At 44.0% G+C, this 20,058-nt stretch overlaps 1 protein-coding gene across 1 annotated transcript; it reads left to right on the top strand.

The window, feature by feature from the left end:
* The first annotated feature begins 3,982 nt into the window (after positions 1-3,982).
* On the top strand, positions 3,983-17,015 carry LOC143515124 (transcription factor Maf-like). The gene is made up of 2 exons (XM_077007099.1): positions 3,983-5,385; positions 16,945-17,015. The coding sequence occupies exons 1-2, from the start codon at positions 4,412-4,414 to the stop codon at positions 16,970-16,972; spliced, it is 1,002 nt and encodes a 333-aa protein (XP_076863214.1). The 5' UTR covers positions 3,983-4,411; the 3' UTR covers positions 16,973-17,015.
* The last annotated feature ends 3,043 nt before the right edge of the window (positions 17,016-20,058 follow it).

The following is a 20,058-nucleotide window of genomic DNA, read 5'->3' as shown; positions in this document are numbered from 1 at the left end:
ACATCAGGGGTGGAGAATGAAAGGCACATTACAACATACAATACACATGCGCACACTCACACACGTACATGAGCACACACACACGTACATGCACACGCCCATGCAGACAGATACTGGGTGTGGCCATAATTCATTCAGCCCTCCTATAGTCTTGGTGTTATAAATGGATGAGTAGTAAAATGTTCATGAAGAGAGGGATGAAAAGAGTGGGAAAGGAGAGAGAGAGAGACAGACAGAGAGAGAGAGGTGGAGACAGAGAGAGAGAGAGGTGGATATGTGAAGATAAATGTGTCTGTGGATGAAATGGGAGCCACATTAAAAATCCAGATGGTGAAGGAGGAATATTGAGTCTGAAATGAGGGAGTCCGTGCTCAATTACCACACTTTGTTTCTATGAAGTGGAAGCTTATTATCTTAATATGCATTTTTTATTCCATTCATAAAACATTTCACAGAAAGAACCCTGTTAAACTGCCTTTATGTTCAACCCTGTAATAGGTTTTTATGCTTTTTTTCATTCTATTACAAAGAGATACATACAACACAGTTAAAAAAAAAACCTTTGGAGAAACATTTCATTTTTCTGTAGCCGATAATTAAGTGTTGCTCAAATGAGTGCATTGAAATCATCTCATTCATTTGGACTAAGCTCAGGATTTAATATAATGCATTAAATAGGAGCTCCAAAATGAATATTAAGCTGGCCACCCACTGGGATTGTATAATGAATGATTATACTCATAATCCCAGTTATGTTGGATTTCTTTTCATTTAACAGCTTTATTAAAGTTCGATGGACCAGGTTTACACTGCGCTCATCAATGCTAATAGACTCAAAGAGATGATCGCAGGAAACTTGTTCCAGCACCTGATTATTACCTGCGTTCATTCATTCTGTTCTGTGGATCAGGTCAGCTGTGCTGGAACAGTACCTACCCTATGTAAACAGATTCCAAACAAACATGAAATATGTGAAAATTTGTTGTGTTTTCCACTGGGATGAAAGCCCAGGGCCTTGTTTATTTCTGGTGAACTGTTCAACAACAATAAACACCCAGAAACACTGAGAAACACTGGGAAGTTCTCATACACTAGACAGTCTATTGGCATCTGTGTGCAAGCTCCCTTACTGAAAAACAAACAGGGTCTGGATGTATGTAGCGTGTTGGCTGATCAATCTGTCACTGCAGTGGAAGGCGGCAGTAATGGATGTAATAATTAAACATATATGTACAAACTGTACATCATGTGGTCGGCCTCTGAGGCTGGTTATTTTTAAAGAATATTCATCAATATTCTCGGGGGGTTGATATCAGAAAGGTCATAAAATCTCTCATTAACAAATGCCTCGCTAATGTGCTCACATGAACACAAAATGTTGGTGAAGATGTAGATTATAGTACATCTGAAGACTGCTTCTCTCTCTCAGAGACTTTATTTATTCACTTGATCTCTCTGCCTTCTTCCATGATGTGGTTAAATGATCAGGACTTTAAATGTTGAATCGTAGACTGATGAACCCCTATCTGCATTACAGACATGGAGAGGCATCCTGAGGTCAAATCTAGTCAACAGTCATGAAATTAACATTACAATATACTACTGAATCTCGGTTAGTGGGAGCTAATTGAAGGAGCTGTCTCTATGCTACAGCGATGCAATAAATTATTAGAAAGCATTTGCATGCTTTGACTACGAGACGAAAGCATCTCAGTTAGTCCCGGTCGGTCCCTGGACTCTTTATCTCTAGATCAATAAGAGTCTGAATGAGACCATGGCCTTTGTTGCTGGTGTGGTGTTTCTCTAAATAAACCTCCGTAAGAAGGACTGAGTGTACCACGCACAACACATTTAACCATTTAACCACAATTCAGTTTGTGATGTATTACGCCAGTGATCTTCCCAATAACCCGTGAGAGCCACAGCCCAATAAATTCATCCTAACAGGAGGTAAACGCTGACATGCTTCCAACAGGACCAAGCAGAGTCACCACAGAGGGCTTCATTAGGACTATACGTACAAATATACATAAACACAAAACCAGTTAGACCCAGCACACTCAGAAAGAATAAAATGCCCATGTGCCTAAAGTTAAACTTATATAGGTTCAAAACCTTTGATGCGGGGGTCTTTATAACTGTAACCTGCATGTAACATCATCAAAGTGGCTTTATGCTCGCTCTCGCGCTGCGGGCGCACGCGGGAGACGAGTAGCAGCTTCCACGTGCACGACGGCACGTGCAGTCTTGTAAAACACCGACACTGAGTAAAAAAAGGCGAAAGGAAACTGCTGCTTGTTAGATTAGGCCTAACCACGACTCTCTACACCACACAGGAACGCACTCGCACCTCCTGTGAAAAGTCACTCACAGCTGCTGTTGCAAAAAAAAAACATCCCGCAAAAAAGGTTTCTATATATATTCAATATGTTGTGCCTCCCGGTATTGCTGGTGTCGACTGGGTTCTTATGCAGTCAGGCGGGACACAAATCCAATATTTATTCAGAGCTCTTGAAAGGCCTCCGTGGGCTTCTGTTTGTGATCTAATTAATGAAATAATATGTTTATTTTCCAAGTGTATGTGCTCAAGAACAGTCACTAATCCCAAGACGATGTTTACCTCTGTGTTGCTTTGGGGATGTGTTTGTTGTTATTCTAAGATGGGCAGTTTGGTAGTTTGTGTGCCATTTCCCGGGTGTTTCGGCTGTATTTGTGGTATCCTGAGAGCATAGTCCACTTTATTGTCTATATTGTTTTCGCAAACCATCGCTTTAGGAAAAAATGAGCTATTCGTTATTTAATGTGTAGTGTTGCAGATGTTTTATACATTTTTTAAAGTAGCGTTGTTGGTGCTCACATGCCTCGTCCATTTTGGTCAAAAGGAGTGCTTATATAATAACAACATCTAACGCCTGCTGTTCATGTGTTAAATCTAGCTTTATGAAGCCAGCTCTGTCTACATTTGTCTACTTCACACAACCCAACCTAAATCGCACGGTTCCGGTTCTGGACACGAGTTTACAGAGAGGTAAGTTGATTTACTGTGTGTTGGTTTGTCTTGTGAGTCTAATAATATTAATATTTCACCTTATGTGTATATAGCTTAATGTATTGACATAATTACGTTTTCCCAAGACGACAAAATTAGCATATATGACTAGAAATGAATGAAGTAATAAGAAAGAGACGATGAACTCACCGTGTGAATGGTAGACTGCATTTACTCCGAAAGGTGGCGCTGTTGTGTTTTAAGACTGGAGATCCAGCGACACGCCGCAGCTCGGTCCACGTTTGTCTGACAAAATTCATCGTACCTTATAGTTTAATGGTAGTTTTTATTTTAACGTTTCTTAACATTGTACGTGGCATTGAAAATTGATGTCTATCAGCAAACGCTCCATTCTGAATCTCTGGTATAACGTGTGTGCATGTGGACTGATAGAAGTTTATACATCTTGTATACACGTTTTCTCTCATGTTTGCTAAACGATTAGAATAGTGATAATTCTCAGATACAAATTTAGGTCAAACGGAAACGCTTTTGTTGAACGTGTTTCGGCGAACTAACTGTATAGCCAGTCATATTCAACAAAACATATTTTTCGGACCATGAACTCGACTGTATGACTTTAATGTGGTACTTCAGTCTAAACCAACTGGATTTCACAACGTATTTACATAAAAGCCTATGCAAACTATTACATAAAACGGACGGTCACAAGATAAAATAACACAAAATAACCTGTAAACGTACAGTCAATATTTTTTAATATATATTTTTGAAAAAAAATATGCAATAGCTCGTTTATTTGTCGTAAAAGAGTGAAAGAGTGTGAGCTCGGTTATCAGTCAGGACTAACAGTTTAGAAAACTTTGTTTCTTGTGTAGTATGTAAATGAGCTCCCAGATTGAGCACGCCTATTGGCTACGATTCCGAGTCAATTTCCTATTTCAAACCTGACGTCAGGGCAGCTATAAAACTCAGCAATGCTTTTATACTCGTCTACCGGGTGATCCTTTAAAACTCTACAACAAGCTTGGAGTGGTCTTTTTTTCCCAGCAAAGCAACAATTTGTCAGTCACATGCACGTTAACCTCCTCAGTTTTACGCAATTGTAGAGAACAAAAAAAGAAGAAGCCATGAAGTGTTAAACGTTTTCAAATTGAGCCGCGCCGACATTCGCACGAGAGGAACGGGAGAGACGCGCGCGCTGCTCTAATGCGTCTGTGCAACGTGAGAGGCGGAAAAAAAAACCGGGCTGTTAATTTATGAAATAAATCCGAGTCGAATCTTTTTTCCTTGTTTCTTGAAGAATTAAATAAAGAAAGCACGCTGGCTCACACTGTCTCGAACCCGACCAGTCTGACAGCTGCACTTCACCCCCTTTGGAGGACTGTCAACAGCAAGAGGATGGCATCAGAACTGGCAATGAGCAACTCCGACCTGCCCACCAGTCCCCTGGCCATGGAATATGTTAATGACTTCGATCTGATGAAGTTTGAAGTGAAAAAGGAGCCGGTGGAGCCCGATCGCAGCATCAGCCAGTGCAGCCGCCCAATTGCCGGGGGATCCTTGTCTTCCACCCCGATGAGCACGCCTTGCAGCTCGGTTCCTCCTTCTCCAAGCTTCTCGGCGCCCAGTCCGGGCTCCGGGAGTGAACAGAAGGCACATTTGGAGGATTTCTACTGGATGACCGGTTACCAACAGCAGCTGAACCCGGAGGCTTTGGGTTTCAGCCCCGAGGACGCCGTGGAGGCGCTGATCAACAGTAGTCACCAGCTCCAGACCTTCGATGGCTACGCTCGAGGGCAGCAATTCACCGGCGCGGCCGGGGCAGGAGGCAGCATGGCCGGGGAGGAGATGGGATCAGCGGCCGCCGTCGTCTCCGCAGTCATCGCGGCTGCCGCGGCGCAGAACGGCGGTCCTCACCACCACCACCACCACCATCACCACCACCACCCCGGAGGACACCATCCGGCACCCGGGGTTCCCACCAACGGCACTTCGGGAGGGAACCACCCGCACACGCGCCTGGACGACCGCTTTTCGGACGAGCAGCTGGTGACCATGTCGGTGCGGGAGCTCAACCGGCAGCTACGGGGGGTCAGCAAAGAAGAGGTGATCCGGCTCAAACAGAAGAGGAGGACCCTCAAAAACAGAGGCTATGCCCAGTCCTGCCGCTTCAAGCGGGTCCAGCAGCGGCACGTCCTGGAGGGGGAGAAGACCCAGCTCATGCAGCAAGTGGACCACCTCAAGCAGGAGATCTCCAGGCTGGTCCGGGAGAGGGACGCGTACAAGGAGAAGTACGAGAAGCTCATCAGTAATGGCTTCAGAGAAAACGGGTCCAGCAGTGACAACAACCCTTCCTCCCCGGAGTTCTTCATGTGAGTTTTTGGCACTTAATAGAGCAAGATTTCATCCGGTGAAACAGAAATAAAGTTTTTCACGCGATTTATGATCTTTTTTTTTTTGTTGTTGGAATATGTGTTGTTAGGCGATGTCCTATTTGACAAGTGACATTTAGGTTTTTTTTCTTTTGTTTTTGCGTTTTATGTTTTTAAGATCCAGAGAATGGTGTCATCTCGAGATTAATAGTAATTTAATAGAGGAATCAGAGTTAATACTTTCCCAGGTTCTCCTGTTTGTGACCACGGTGTTTCATTGTCGACTTATGTCTTATATATTTGTTAAAACTGAATGATGTGATAGCCTCCACCCACCATAATTTGATATTTTCACTATGTGGTGTATGTCTCGAGTTACGTAGTTTCTATACGCGGTTAAGACTTTTGTACGCTTCAGGTGACAAAGACAGTTAGTGACACAAACATGTTTTGGTCCGTGTACATGTTAAACTTTCTCTGGAAACCGCATTTATATTAAAACAAAACGGAGTGAGTTTTGAGTAGGTAATAATCCGACCGGGGTTACTTCTGTTTGTTTAGCTAGTGAGACCTTACGCCTTTATCACATGAGTCGTATGTCTTATAATAATCATTTAATTCTGTAGCCTATTAACGCATATTGTAAAGAGAAGACATAGTCTATGTAACCGCCTCCTCATGCTGGTCGTGTTGGTAGTCGGCATTTTCCCGTCATTGCCTTTGAATGAACTCTCGGATTGCTTCGGCATCACATTCATTCTTCATCGTTTCCTCTACCCACTTTTTTGGGATTTTTCAGCAAAAAAGTGACATCCATCCTCTCCACGAACTTGTCCTCGCTGTCTGCGCACCCACATGTCATCCTCACACACCAGACCATGTGAAACCTGACAGATACATTTGTGTTGCAAAAGGGGAAAATATATTTGTAGTCAGTACTTACTCTTCTATGGTATGAAGAAAAGTTGATTAAACTATACTGCTACATTTAGGTAAACGTTCAGTTATTTTATTTTGTGACTAAAATGTGTGAATTAGTTTGTCAGTGTGTTATAAAATAATCAAGCTACAGGTTGTGATGTGCAATATGCTAAATTAGCATTAGATACATCTGATAAATTTCAGCAAGTTCAGTGCAAGCTGTTTTTCTACTTTATATCACTCACGGGAGTAATGCTGCCTTGGTACTAAAAAAGTTAATTTTAGGCATGTAATTAAGTAGCCTTTCCAAAATGTACCTCAGAATTTGCCGCTTGTATCTTATACAAATGTCTTACACTGACGGGAGTGTTGGAAATCTTACGAGCTGCATTGCACTATAAGTTTTACTTGTTTTAAAACATATAAGTGAGGGATTTTAATGCCGTCAGGTTATTTGAATCACCGCACGTCAGGAAACGGACCATTTTAAAACAATGTTTAATGCGCATTTCCTCAAGCAGCAGCCTGTATGTTTGGTGTTGGCTCTTTGACAGGTGCTGACTGTAGCCTTTAAACCCGAACATCGCCATAGTTCATCAATAAACGTGTAATTATGAAAACAGCTGTTCTGTTCTCTTGTTCCTTTATTGTACATGTTATTATTATTTAACTGCAGGCTACGTTTTCAAACGAGCATCGTACATCATTTCCAACCGCGAGATCGGCTGTTGTAGGCTATTTCAGCGATTTAGGTGGAAAAAACAGTCAAGGGCCTTAAACTAAAACCAATTATTTAAAATGTTTAAAAAGATTTTTGGACAGTTTCAGTTTTTTGAATCGTGAAAGAAGGACGGGTTTGATAACACGGCTAATTCACTCACTTGTTGCCGCACGAGACTTCGTGTCAAAACTCATTTTACCTCAGAAACGTTATCCTGACATTTTAGTTTACAATTATATTAATACGCAAATGAATTAACTTCATTTTACTTATGGAATATTCTTAATGGTTTTTCCGCAAACTATGTTTCGTCATTTGTTAACAAATTATCCCATATATGGCTATCAAATCTCACCATTTCGCTAAAATATTTATTTTAGTTAATTGAAATATGCAGTTCGAGGAGGTTATGCGAGGTTATGCATTACCGGCCGTGAAAGTGTTGCTGTGTGAAGGAGTATGTATTACGTTTTCTTGTACATAGATTTGAACGAAACGTTTGAACGAAAACTTGGTGATTTAATCTTGAAACAGCCGTAGAAGTGTAATGAGCCTTTTGAACAGCCTTTTCTGGTCAGATACGAGCGGCTGACCTTCGCTCTCTGCGGTTAATCATTCATTCATTCAGTAGCCTCCCCGGTATCTGAAAGACTCAAACTTGTTGAATATTGGAGTGTATTTCAAACGGGCGTTTTTTGGCGTTTTAATTATATGTATATATGTATATACATAGACTAGTATCAACGAACAACAACGTAATATTTTCGCGACACGCCACTAAATTGAGGAAAGGTACCGAGTCCTTATAATGTGTTATTATCAGATTTGTTCTGAGATGAAACAGGACATTTGTCCTCTGAGACAATGACTTGGCATTTTATCTTTGAAAACGACGAGATGTGTGTTTAATTTAATTTAGTTACTTATCGTGGCTGATTATGGTAGTTCTGTATGTTAATGATAACACACAGTAGTAGCCTGTTCGTCATATGTTTAAAATAAATGTTTAAAAAACTAAACAAAACAAAACAAACTAACAAACAAAACAAAACAACAGCAACACACACATAAAAAACTCTTCGTAGTTACTACAACATTATCATTGACCTGAATAACGTGAACGCTGGAAGTTAATGGATGTTTCTTTTTTCATTAGACCTTCGACCAGCTAGTTCACAATGTAAATCAACTACAACGCGATCGTAATCAATAGCCTATATATAGTAATCAATCTCCTATATCCGCACGTTTAAATCTGTATAGAATATCCTAGTATTCCATCATTTACTAACACTTGGCTAGGCCTACGTGTCTACGTTTACTAATTAAATGTCAAGAATCTTAAAAAGTAAAAAAAAAATTATTGCGCATTTTCCGAGTCTTTGCGATGCAAGTTTCTTTAAATAAAAAGCGCCCATATTTAATTTCGCCTTTGTCTATTGTTGGACTGATTATGATGGAATAGAAGAGAGCTGTGAAAGTATCCTCCATTAGCTGGCTAAAGGGATTTATAGCACAAACATACACCACCCCCACACCCACCCAGCCACCGTTTCTTTGATCAGTATACTCAGTGTTTGCAGCATAGAGTGGGTCGTACTAAGCATAGAACAAATCACTTTAAAGCTCCCTGTGTTACAGCGTCCGGCTCTTAGGTATATTCTAGCGGCCTTTGTGTTTGGGGGTTGTAGGCAACAGTTCACCCTGTGGAAAATGTAGTGATTTCCTGTGTGATTAATAGCAGAGAAAAGACCTTGTTTTTGCTCCTTTAAAATGATGAATTATTGTCTTATCCTCCACAGCTGGGCATAGACTGGCTTTGAGTAGGCTTGTACGCTGTAATTTATGGCTTTTCTACCGGATGGGGTCAATATGTACTGCTGTTTAATTACGGGAGGGTTGTGTCATGGACATGAAGTCTGCCCGTCTTCCAGCTGAGGAGTGCTGCAGTCTCCAACACAACCAACACATCAGTGTCAGCTTCAGCAGAGTAACACAACCAGTGTCAGCAGAGTAACACAACCAGTACGTCAGTGTCAGCTTCAGCAGAGTAACACAACCAGTGTCAGCAGAGTAACACAACCAGTACGTCAGTGTCAGCTTCAGCAGAGTAACACAACCAGCATGTCAGTTTCAGCAGAGTAACACAACCAGCACGTCAGTGTCAGCTTCAGCAGAGTAACACAACCAACACATCAGTGTCAGCTTCAGCAGAGTAACACAACCAGCACGTCAGTGTCAGCTTCAGCAGAGTAACACAACCAGTGTCAGCAGAGTAACACAACCAGTACGTCAGTGTCAGCTTCAGCAGAGTAACACAACCAGCACGTCAGTGTCAGCTTCAGCAGAGTAACACAACCAGCACGTCAGTGTCAGCTTCAGCAGAGTAACACAACCAGCATGTCAGTTTCAGCAGAGTAACACAACCAGCACGTCAGTGTCAGCTTCAGCAGAGTAACACAACCAACACATCAGTGTCAGCTTCAGCAGAGTAACACAACCAGCACGTCAGTGTCAGCTTCAGCAGAGTAACACAACCAGTGTCAGCAGAGTAACACAACCAGTACGTCAGTGTCAGCTTCAGCAGAGTAACACAACCAGCATGTCAGTGTCAGCTTCAGCAGATTACCACAACCAGCACATCAACTTCAGCAGAGTAACACAACCAACACATCAGTGTCAGCTTCAGCAGAGTAACACAACCAACACATCAGTGTCAGCTTCAGCAGAGTAACACAACCAGCACGTCAGTGTCAGCTTCAGCAGAGTAACACAACCAGCACATCAGTGTCAGCTTCAGCAGAGTAACACAACCAGTACGTCAGTGTCAGCTTTAGCAGAGTAACACAACCAGCACGTCAACTTCAGCAGAGTAACACAACCAACACATCAGTGTCAGCTTCAGCAGAGTAACACAACCAGCACGTCAGTGTCAGCTTCAGCAGAGTAACACAACCAGTATGTCAGTGTCAGCTTCAGCAGAGTAACACAACCAGCACGTCAACTTCAGCAGAGTAATACAACCAGCATGTCAGTGTCAGCTTCAGCAGAGTAACACAACCAGCACGTCAGTGTCAGCTTCAGCAGAGTAACACAACCAGTACGTCAGTGTCAGCTTCAGCAGAGTTACACAACCAGCACATCAGTGTCAACTTCAGCAGAGTAACACAACCAGCACGTCAGTGTCAGCTTCAGCAAAGTAACACAACCAGTACGTCAGTGTCAGCTTCACAGAGTAACACAACCAGCACGTCAGTGTCAGTTTCAGCAGAGTAACACAACCAGTACGTCAGTGTCAGCTTCACAGAGTAACACAATCAGCACGTCAGTGTCAGCTTCAGCAGAGTAACACAACCAGCACATCAGTGTCAGCTTCAGCAGAGTAACACAACCAGCACGTCAGTGGCAGCTTCAGCAGTGTAACACAACCAGCACGTCAGTGTCAGTTTCAGCAGAGTAACACAACCAGTACGTCAGTGTCAGCTTCACAGAGTAACACAATCAGCACGTCAGTGTCAGCTTCAGCAGAGTAACACAACCAGCACATCAGTGTCAGCTTCAGCAGAGTAACACAACCAGCACGTCAGTGGCAGCTTCAGCAGTGTAACACAACCAGCACGTCAGTGTCAGCTTCAGCAGAGTAACACAACCAACATGTCAGTGTCAGCTTCATCAGAGTAACACAACCAGCATGTCAACTTCAGCAGAGTAACACAACCAGCACGTCAGTGTCAGCTTCAGCAGAGTAACACAACCAGTATGTCAGTGTCAGCTTCACAGAGTAACACAACCAGCACGTCAGTGTCAGCTTCAGCAGAGTAACACAACCAGCACGTCAGTGTCAGCTTCAGCAGAGTAACACAACCAGTACGTCAGTGTCAGCTTCACAGAGTAACACAACCAGCACGTCAGTGTCAGTTTCAGCAGAGTAACACAACCAGTACGTCAGTGTCAGCTTCACAGAGTAACACAATCAGCACGTCAGTGTCAGCTTCAGCAGAGTAACACAACCAGCACATCAGTGTCAGCTTCAGCAGAGTAACACAACCAGCACATCAGTGTCAGCAGATTAACACAACCAGCACGTCAGTGTCAGGTTCACAGAGTAACACAACCAACATGTCAGTGTCAGCTTTAGCAGAGTAACACAACCAACATGTCAGTGTCAGCTTCAGCAGAGTAACACAACCAGCATGTCAACTTGAGCAGAGTAACACAACCAGCATGTCAATTTCAGCAGAGTAACACAACCAACATGCCAGTGTCAGCTTCAGCAGAGTAACACAACCAGTACGTCAGTGTCAGCTTCACAGAGTAACACAATCAGCACGTCAGTGTCAGCTTCAGCAGAGTAACACAACCAGCACGTCAGTGTCAGCTTCAGCAGAGTAACACAACCAGCACATCAGTGTCAGCAGATTAACACAACCAGCACGTCAGTGTCAGCAGATTAACACAACCAACATGTCAGTGTCAGCTTCAGCAAAGTAACACAACCAACATGTCAGTGTCAGCTTCAGCAGAGTAACACAACCAACATGTCAGTGTCAGCTTCAGCAGAGTAACACAACCAGTGTGAGCTTCAGCAGAGTAACACAACCAGCATGTCAACTTGAGCAGAGTAACACAACCAGCATGTCAATTTCAGCAGAGTAACACAACCAACATGCCAGTGTCAGCTTCAGCAGAGTAACACAACCAGCATGTCAGTGTCAGCTTCACAGAGTAACACAACCAGCACGTCAGTGTCAGCTTCAGTAGAGTAACACAACCAGCACGTCAACTACAGCAGAGTAACACAACCAGCATGTCAGTGTCAACAGAGTAACACAACCAGCATGTCAGTGTCAACTTCAGCAGAGTAACACAACCAGCACATCAGTGTCAGCTTCAGCAGAGTAACACAACCAGCACGTCAGTGTCAGCTTCAGCAGAGTAACACAACCAGTACGTCAGTGTCAGCTTCAGCAGAGTTACACAACCAGCACATCAGTGTCAACTTCAGCAGAGTAACACAACCAGCATGTCAACTTCAGCAGAGTAACACAACCAGCACGCCAGTGTCAGCTTCAGCAGACTAACACAACCAGCACGTCAACTTCAGCAGAGTAACACAACCAGCACATCAGTGTCAACTTCAGCAGAGTAACACAACCAGCACGTCAGTGTCAGCTTCAGCAGAGTAACACAACCAGCACGTCAGTGTCAACAGAGTAACACAACCAGCACGTCAGTGTCAACAGAGTAACACAACCAGCACATCAGTGTCAGGTTCATCAGAGTAACACAACCAGCACCTCAGTGTCAGCTTCAGCAGAGTAACACAACCAGCACGTCAGTGTCAACTTCAGCAGAGTAACACAACCAGCACCTCTGTGTCAGCTTCAGCAGAGTAACACAACCAGCACGTCAACTTCAGCAGAGTAACACAACCAGCACGTCAACTTCATCAGAGTAACTCAACCAGCACGTCAGTGTCAGCTTCATCAGAGTAACACAACCAGCACATCAGTGTCAGCTTCAGCAGAGTAACACAAACACACTTCATGCTCACTTAATTGTGACATTATCATTTTCAGCTCTGATCATTATGGTTTGGTTGTATGGATATCAATATTATGCACTGAATATTTTAGCTGAGGAAAGTCAGTGTACGTATTTATGAACATCAAAGTCAGCCACAGGAGCAGTTTTCCCTGATATTTTTAGGGAATACAGTACATTTCTGAGACCTTTGGTAATTTATAGTTGAATGTATTGTCTTATAACGTAACACCTTCAGTAGACAGCGTGATGTGTCAGAGTGAACTACAATTTCTTATTCAAACACTCTTGTAATTTCCTCATATTGGATAAAATCCTCTTAGGTGCAATTCTCTTATGTGAACCAGATATTTTTTTCAAATTGAGCGTGCCTGTTGTTATTGAAACACCACACATCTCATTCCATATTCAGTTTGTTTCAGCTGTAAAATTAGCAATGTAAATATCATATATTAAACTGTACAGATCAAATACACACACACACACACACACACACACACACACGTGCACACACATCTGTTGTAAATTGCATACTCTCAAGATTGTATTCTGGTTAATTCAATCACAACTGAAATATTGACACCATATGTGCCCCGATCATTGTCCAGGGGCAGCTTTGATTAGGTTAGTACTGATAATATAGTTGTCTTCTGCCACTATATCGGTCTTTTGCATTAAAGGCCACAAATGAGAAATCACAATTCAACTCATGTATATTGGCATTTGAATCATCTACATGCATTAAATTAAGGATATTATCTGTAATCGTATCGGCGAGGGCTTGTGTTGGAATCAATGTTTGGAAGATTTGTTCCTCTCTCCCAAGATAAGGGCTCTTTAGGCCCTGAATTAGACCCGGTGTCATATGTAAAGCAGCGTTATCATGGCACCCAGTGCTGGGCCGACAGGCTATTCGGCAGTTCACAGGTTTTTGTTGATTTATAAATGTCTGCTTCTCACCATAAGGTTTAGTTTATTTCACCACTGATTACCTGCCAGTATCATATCATGGATTTTGGACATACTGACACAGAGGATGGACCTCTGCCCTTTGACCTGGTGTGTTGTCCTGAGAGAACAGCTGTGTATGGAGTGAGAGGGAGAGAGGACGAGGAACACCTGCCCTGACACCAGGGACACTCACACTCTCACACACTCACAGCCCCACACCCTCACACCCTCACAGCCCCACACCCTCACACCCTCACAGCCCCACACCCTCACAGCCTCACAGCCCCACACCCTCACAGCCTCACACCCTCACACCCTCACAGCCCCACACCCTCAGCCTCACAGCCCCACACCCTCACACACTCACAGCCCCACACCCTCACACCCTCACAGCCCCACACCCTCACACACTCACAGCCTCACACCCTCACAGTCCCACACCCTCACACACTCACACCCTCACAGCCCCAAACCCTCACAGCCTCACAGCCCCACACCCTCACAGCTCGACACCCTCACAGCCTCACACCCTCACACCCTCACAGTCCGACACCCTCACACCCTCACGGCCTCACACCCTCACAGCCCCACACCCTCACAGCCCCACACCCTCACACCCTCACAGCTCGACACGCTCACACCCTCACAGCTCGACACCCTCACAGCCTCACACCCTCACACCCTCACAGTCCGACACCCTCACACCCTCACGGCCTCACACCCTCACAGCCCCACACCCTCACAGCCCCACACCCTCACAGCCCCACACCCTCACACCCCCACACCCTCACACCCTCACAGCCCCACACCCTCACACCCCCACACCCTCACACCCTCACAGCCCCACACTCTCACACCCCCACAACCTCACACCCTCACACCCCCACACCCTCACACCCTCACAGCCCCACACCCTCACACCCCCACACCCCCACACCCTCACAGCCCCACACTCTCACACCCCCACAACCTCACACCCTCTGCCCACCCTTCATCTGCATCGTTGCAACAAAACATTTCCATTTAAAGTGATTTAAAACGGCACAGAGTTTACGTTGCCACGGCGGCATGTCCATCACGTACCGACATGCCCGCTGCCCTGCCTCACCCCTCCCCCTCCCCCAGTTCACGCTCTGCTTTGCTGATTTATGAATTATGGGGCATTTATTTGAAACGATAATAATGTAACGTTTTCCTCTTGTCCAGCACAGGGGTCCACTACAGTATTTTAAGGGTGTGGTGTTTCTATCATGAAGATGTATATGTGATATATGTGTGTTTCAGACAGGAGTGTGATTGGTTCTGGGGATTGGTGGTGTGTGTCATGTATTGTGTGTTTGTTTTGTGTGTGTGCAGAATATTAGTGTCAAGCTCATGGGTGCTTTTGCTGTGAACATTTGTGCGTGGTATTAGTACTACAGCGCTGTGTGCTTAGAATGCACCACTGACCAATGAAAAGACTGAATTATTGATCCCGATCGGAAAATGATCAGCGTAGTCAAAAGTGTAGCTGTGGGTATGAAGGACGCCAGTTATATGAAATTTATAAATATCCAGTGTAGACAAAACACAAAACTATGGCAGTTCTTCATATATGTATGTGTGCGAGTATGAGTGCATGTTTGTGTGTGTGTTTGTGCACATTTGTACTGTAAGAGTTGGCTGAATGCCTAGTCTGTGTTTTACCTGCATCTCAATGAGTCCAGCAAGGTGATTTACTGGAAAGGTATCTTAGCTGCAGTTGCACCTCTCTCTCTCTCTCTCTCTCTCTCTCCACCATCTTCTCTTTAGCCAGTCAAAAAGACATTGATCTCTCAGCCAAGCAAGGTGACCTCACAGTACAACACTTTCCAACTCTCTCTCTTTTCTTCTCTACTCCTCTCCTCCCCTCCACTCTTTCGTTCTCTGCGAGCCAGGGTAGGGCGTTGACCCGCACGGGTGATGTCACGTCCTGTGGCACAGAGCAGAACAGTGAGGGGATACTATGCTGTGGGACTCCCCTCCTAAACACTCTTACCTAGTACCCTAGTACTCCAGTACCCTGGTACCCTAGTACCCTAGTACTCCAGTACCCTAGTACCCTAGTACCCTAGTACTCCAGTACCCTAGTACTCTAGTACCCTAGTACTCCAGTACCCTAGTACTCTAGTACCCTAGTACTCCAGTACCCTGGTACCCTAGTACCCTAGTACTCCAGTACCCTAGTACTCTAGTACCCTAGTACTCCAGTACCCTAGTACTCTAGTGCCCTAGTACTCCAGTACCCTGGTACCCTAGTACCACTGGCCAGCAGAATTAGAATTACTTGTTAGTATGTTAGGCACCATTGCTACTATTTTTGCATTCATAATTTAGAATTCTGTAAGGACCTACAACACAAAGAAGACATGGCAAATCAATCTTTAAATTATATTAATATAATATAATATATATAATATAATATATATAATATATATAAAATAATATCTTCTAATTTAAATATATTTATTTTTTATTTTTGAAAATAATAAAATGAGCTGGCACAACACAGACAACCTGATAATTTAGTATTCTAATGTAAGTCATTTTACTATCACAACGGCTCTGTGTTTTTCAGCCAGATGGAATATTAATGTTGTACTTTCCATCTTCTCTATAGGAGGACATGTTCTTCTTCTCTATAGGAGGACATCTTTTCTATAGGAGGACATGTTCTTCTCTATAGGAGGACATCTTCTCTATAGGAGGACATGTACTTCTTCTCTATAGGAGGTCATGTCTTGCTAATTCAAAATCATTCCAAAGCCCCTCATGAGATCAGCCTGATTAATCCAGGTCCTGAATGATATATGACACTTCCTCCACATATATCCTAGCATTAGCCCTAGTCTGAGTCTTGAATGCTGATCTCAGGTCAGTGTAAAGGGGCACATTTCCCCAAAATTCAGCGTGAGCATGAGAGAAAACATTACTAACACGGGCCTGGTACTGTGTAGTGTGATTTGTGTAACATTCCTTCTTCATTCAGCTGCATGGCACACACAGAGCTCTGTGGGTCTAAACGGTGCTGGTTCCTTCAAATTAACAATATGCAGACATTAAATGGCTTAACCGTGACAAATATTTATGACTGTGTTTATGCAATGCTGCATGATTCGTTTATCTTGAAAAGGTTTGAAAGTTTGCAGTTTTGTGTGTGTGTGCACATGTCTGTGTGTGTGAAGGATAAGTTTTTTGAGGTTGCAGAGTAAAAAAAAATTCTTATATTTATTTTTTTATGTTCTTTTATGTGTTTAATTTCTAATTTCATTTTATATATTAAATATATATAAATAATATAATATATAATATATTTTAATATTCCATTTTTATTTTTAGTATGCAATTAGTTTTGCATATTTATTCATGTTTTATTCTTTCTTCTTCTCTCTCTACAATGACAGGTCTTCGAGAAAATTTCTCCACCTGTAATTTGACCTGTGACCCTTGCTCTTCGCCCCTGCAGTCTGAGGTAGGAGCACAACCTTTTCTTTAATATCTCCTCTGTTCACGTCACTCTCAGTGGAGGCCGTCAAATGTTCTATTAACGTTATATAAGGGACTTACCACTGTCATTTAATCATTTTATCACTTTAAAATGAAGTAGGATATAAGACCTAAGCAGGTGTATTTGTTTGACACCTAGAGATCAATTGTTGAACTAACACATCGCAAGATTTCGTACTACTGACATTTTGTTCCTGCTAAAACTGCTCAGTCGAGCGTGAGCTGTGCCATTTCACCACAGCGGGGTGGGCGGTCTCCTCCAGGGTGGAGGTGTTCTGCTCAGTAGTGGCCCTCCAGCTACGCCTGTGATGGAGCACAGTGCTGTCCGAGCAGCGGCGCACGCTTTGCATTTCCGCGGACGCGAAGCTCCCAGCGTCACCACTGGCAGGTGGCCAGCGTTCATGTGAGACAGGGAGGGGGAGGCTGCGTTGCGTACTGACCTGGGGTCAGTCCTCCGGAGGGTGCGGCTGGCGTAAAGGGAAGCTCGGTGGTCTGCATTGGGGGGGCTGCGGCCCTGGTCTCGTCACACGCCCTCAGGGAACCTGAAACAGGGCCCGACCATCGCCTCCTTCTCGAGGATCGAAGGCCTTTCTAGAGGTGCTGGGTGGTCAGTGGCGGGGATCAGAGGCAGTGTGTGTTGGTGTGCACAACACATTCACGTGTACACACCACGTGCAGTCCAGCAGTAAAACACACCAACAGGACAGTGCAGGATGTCTGAAATATGGTTGCAGTTTGTTATAGAACTACCAGTTTGGTAAAATTACCAGAAATATACATATATGGATTATGAAACACATGGCAGGTGTTTTTTGTTGTTGTTCTTGTTGTGTGTGCGTGTGTGCGTGCGTGCGTGCGTGCGTGCGTGTGCGTGTGTGTGTGTGTGTGTGTGTGTGAGGGTGAATATGATAGGACAGCACTGGGCACTCTGAGCTCAAACTCCTGCACACAACAGCACTTTTCCCTACAGTGACTCCAGGACACAATGCTGAGCTCATCCACAGAGGGGACAGGGCACACTGGGAGCGACAATGGGCCTGTGTCTGTGTGTGTGTGTGTGTGTGTGTGTGTGTATGTGTTCATGGATATGTCTGTGACAAACAGAGAGAAGTGTGTGTGGTTTTATTTGTGTGGTCAATGGTGATTTCATGATGGCGACGTAATTTACTGATTCAGAATCCTGCATGAATGGCTTTAAATTATGAACAGATCTTCAACAAAATCTAAATTTTTATGTTATATATATAAAAGTTAAAATCTTAAAATTTTTAAAATATTTATATATATTTAATAACTATTACATGCAACATTTTTCACTGCCACAACTTAATTGAACAAATGATTCTATGATCATTTATGGAAAAAAGAACTTTCGACTTTCAGGTAGTAACTAGTGGAACCTCTTTTACTGACAGTAGCATCAACCAGACGAGCTCGTTGGAGGTGTGTGTTTGTCCCACACTGCTCCTCACTCCTTCAAACACCTCCCCTCTTCTCCTCACTCCTGCGTGCACCTCCCCTCTTCTCACTCCTGCGTGCACCTCCCCTGATCCACTCTGCTTTACTTCAGGCAGTTCCAGTTAGGAGATGTCTTGCTCCAGCAGTGTTTCAGCGGGTTTGAGGTCAGGACTCCGACTCGCCCCATTCTAAAATACAGAATAAGTTCCATGTTTTGGAATGGTCGGATTCTAAAAATAAGGTATGCAGTGTTTGGTGATGGAAAGTTCGATGTTTTTCCGAGTCGCTTTTAGCCGGAACGGAGACTGGAGGATAGAGTCGCTCGTCCGCACGTTCGCTCGCCCGCTTGTCCGCTCGCCCGCGATGCTGCAGCACGTTGACTTCACCTTTAGCTTTGAGGAGCTCCTCCACTGCCAGCGTTCTCCTCCTCTCTCTGAAGGAGAGCACACACACACACACACACACACTCGTTCTTGTGCTTGCTCTCCTGTGGAGTCGCACCCACGGTGCATGTGTGTGTTTGCATGTGCGAGAGGTGTGAGGCGTAAAGACAGGAGGGAGGAGGCCTATGTTTAGCGCCGAGCTCCTCAAGACACCACGCTCTCCCCGTGAGGTTATAAATACACCTGAGCACCGTGTGTAATGGCCTCATCCCCTTCAGCCTGTGACCCAGATCATCCTGGCATCCTGACACACGCACGCACGCACACATGAACATACACACACACACACACATACATACAAACACAGGCACATGCCCACACGCACACACACGCACACACACACACACACACACACACACACACACACACACACACACACACACACACACACACACACACACACACACACACACAGCGACCACTTGCTTGTAAAAAGCTTGTGGACTCTTTCATATGACAAAACCACAGAAAGGCACAGACCCACTGGAAGTTTCATAATTAACATCAACTTTTGACCTTTTTCTATTTGAATTTTTTTAATATTACCACTGAACTTCCTATCAAATCTTAATTTTTCTCAAGATTGGTGGTTGACCTAAATTATTACATATAAAATAAAAGCATATTTCACTTTAGGTCAAAGCAAGTTTAGATTTTGTATTTGTTAGTATCTAACTGATCATTCATGCATAAAAGGGGTAGCCTTGAGTTCCTCTTGTCCTTAGCAGACCTGCTACTCTTTCTTTGCCCATCTTCCAAGCCCCACCCACACATGAGCTCCACCCATCCATAGAGCCCCGCCCACACATGAGCTCCACCCATTCACAGGGCCCCGCCCTCATCCATAGAGCTTCTTATTGAAGAATCAACAAATGAACCATATTAGTATACACAGAGCAGTCAGATCCACCCAAGATGACTGTGAAAGATGCAGAGCACAGGAACTCTCCTGCACAGGACTGTAAAATAACTGAAAAGAAATCTGCCCCAGAAAGAAAACAAACAAAAACAAACTGAGTGACAGAAAGACCCATATTTACTGTAAGCCCGTTCCACCCAGCAATGTGTCCCCCATCCTGGGTTCACAGACGTATCTGGGGACTGTGTGAC

Source organism: Brachyhypopomus gauderio, chromosome 5, assembly GCF_052324685.1.
Source record: "Brachyhypopomus gauderio isolate BG-103 chromosome 5, BGAUD_0.2, whole genome shotgun sequence".
Taxonomy (NCBI): domain Eukaryota; kingdom Metazoa; phylum Chordata; class Actinopteri; order Gymnotiformes; family Hypopomidae; genus Brachyhypopomus; species Brachyhypopomus gauderio.
The sequence above is the reverse complement of the archived record's forward strand: the minus strand, read 5'-3'. Positions and strand labels throughout refer to the sequence as shown.

Bases quoted from the DNA above. Each gene is read 5' to 3' on its own strand.
- LOC143515124 (XM_077007099.1), top strand. From the start codon at position 4,412: ATGGCATCAGAACTGGCAATGAGCAACTCCGACCTGCCCACCAGTCCC. The intron at 5,386-16,944 runs GTGAGTTTTTGG...CTACAATGACAG, and splicing joins TCCTCCCCGGAGTTCTTCAT to GTCTTCGAGAAAATTTCTCC.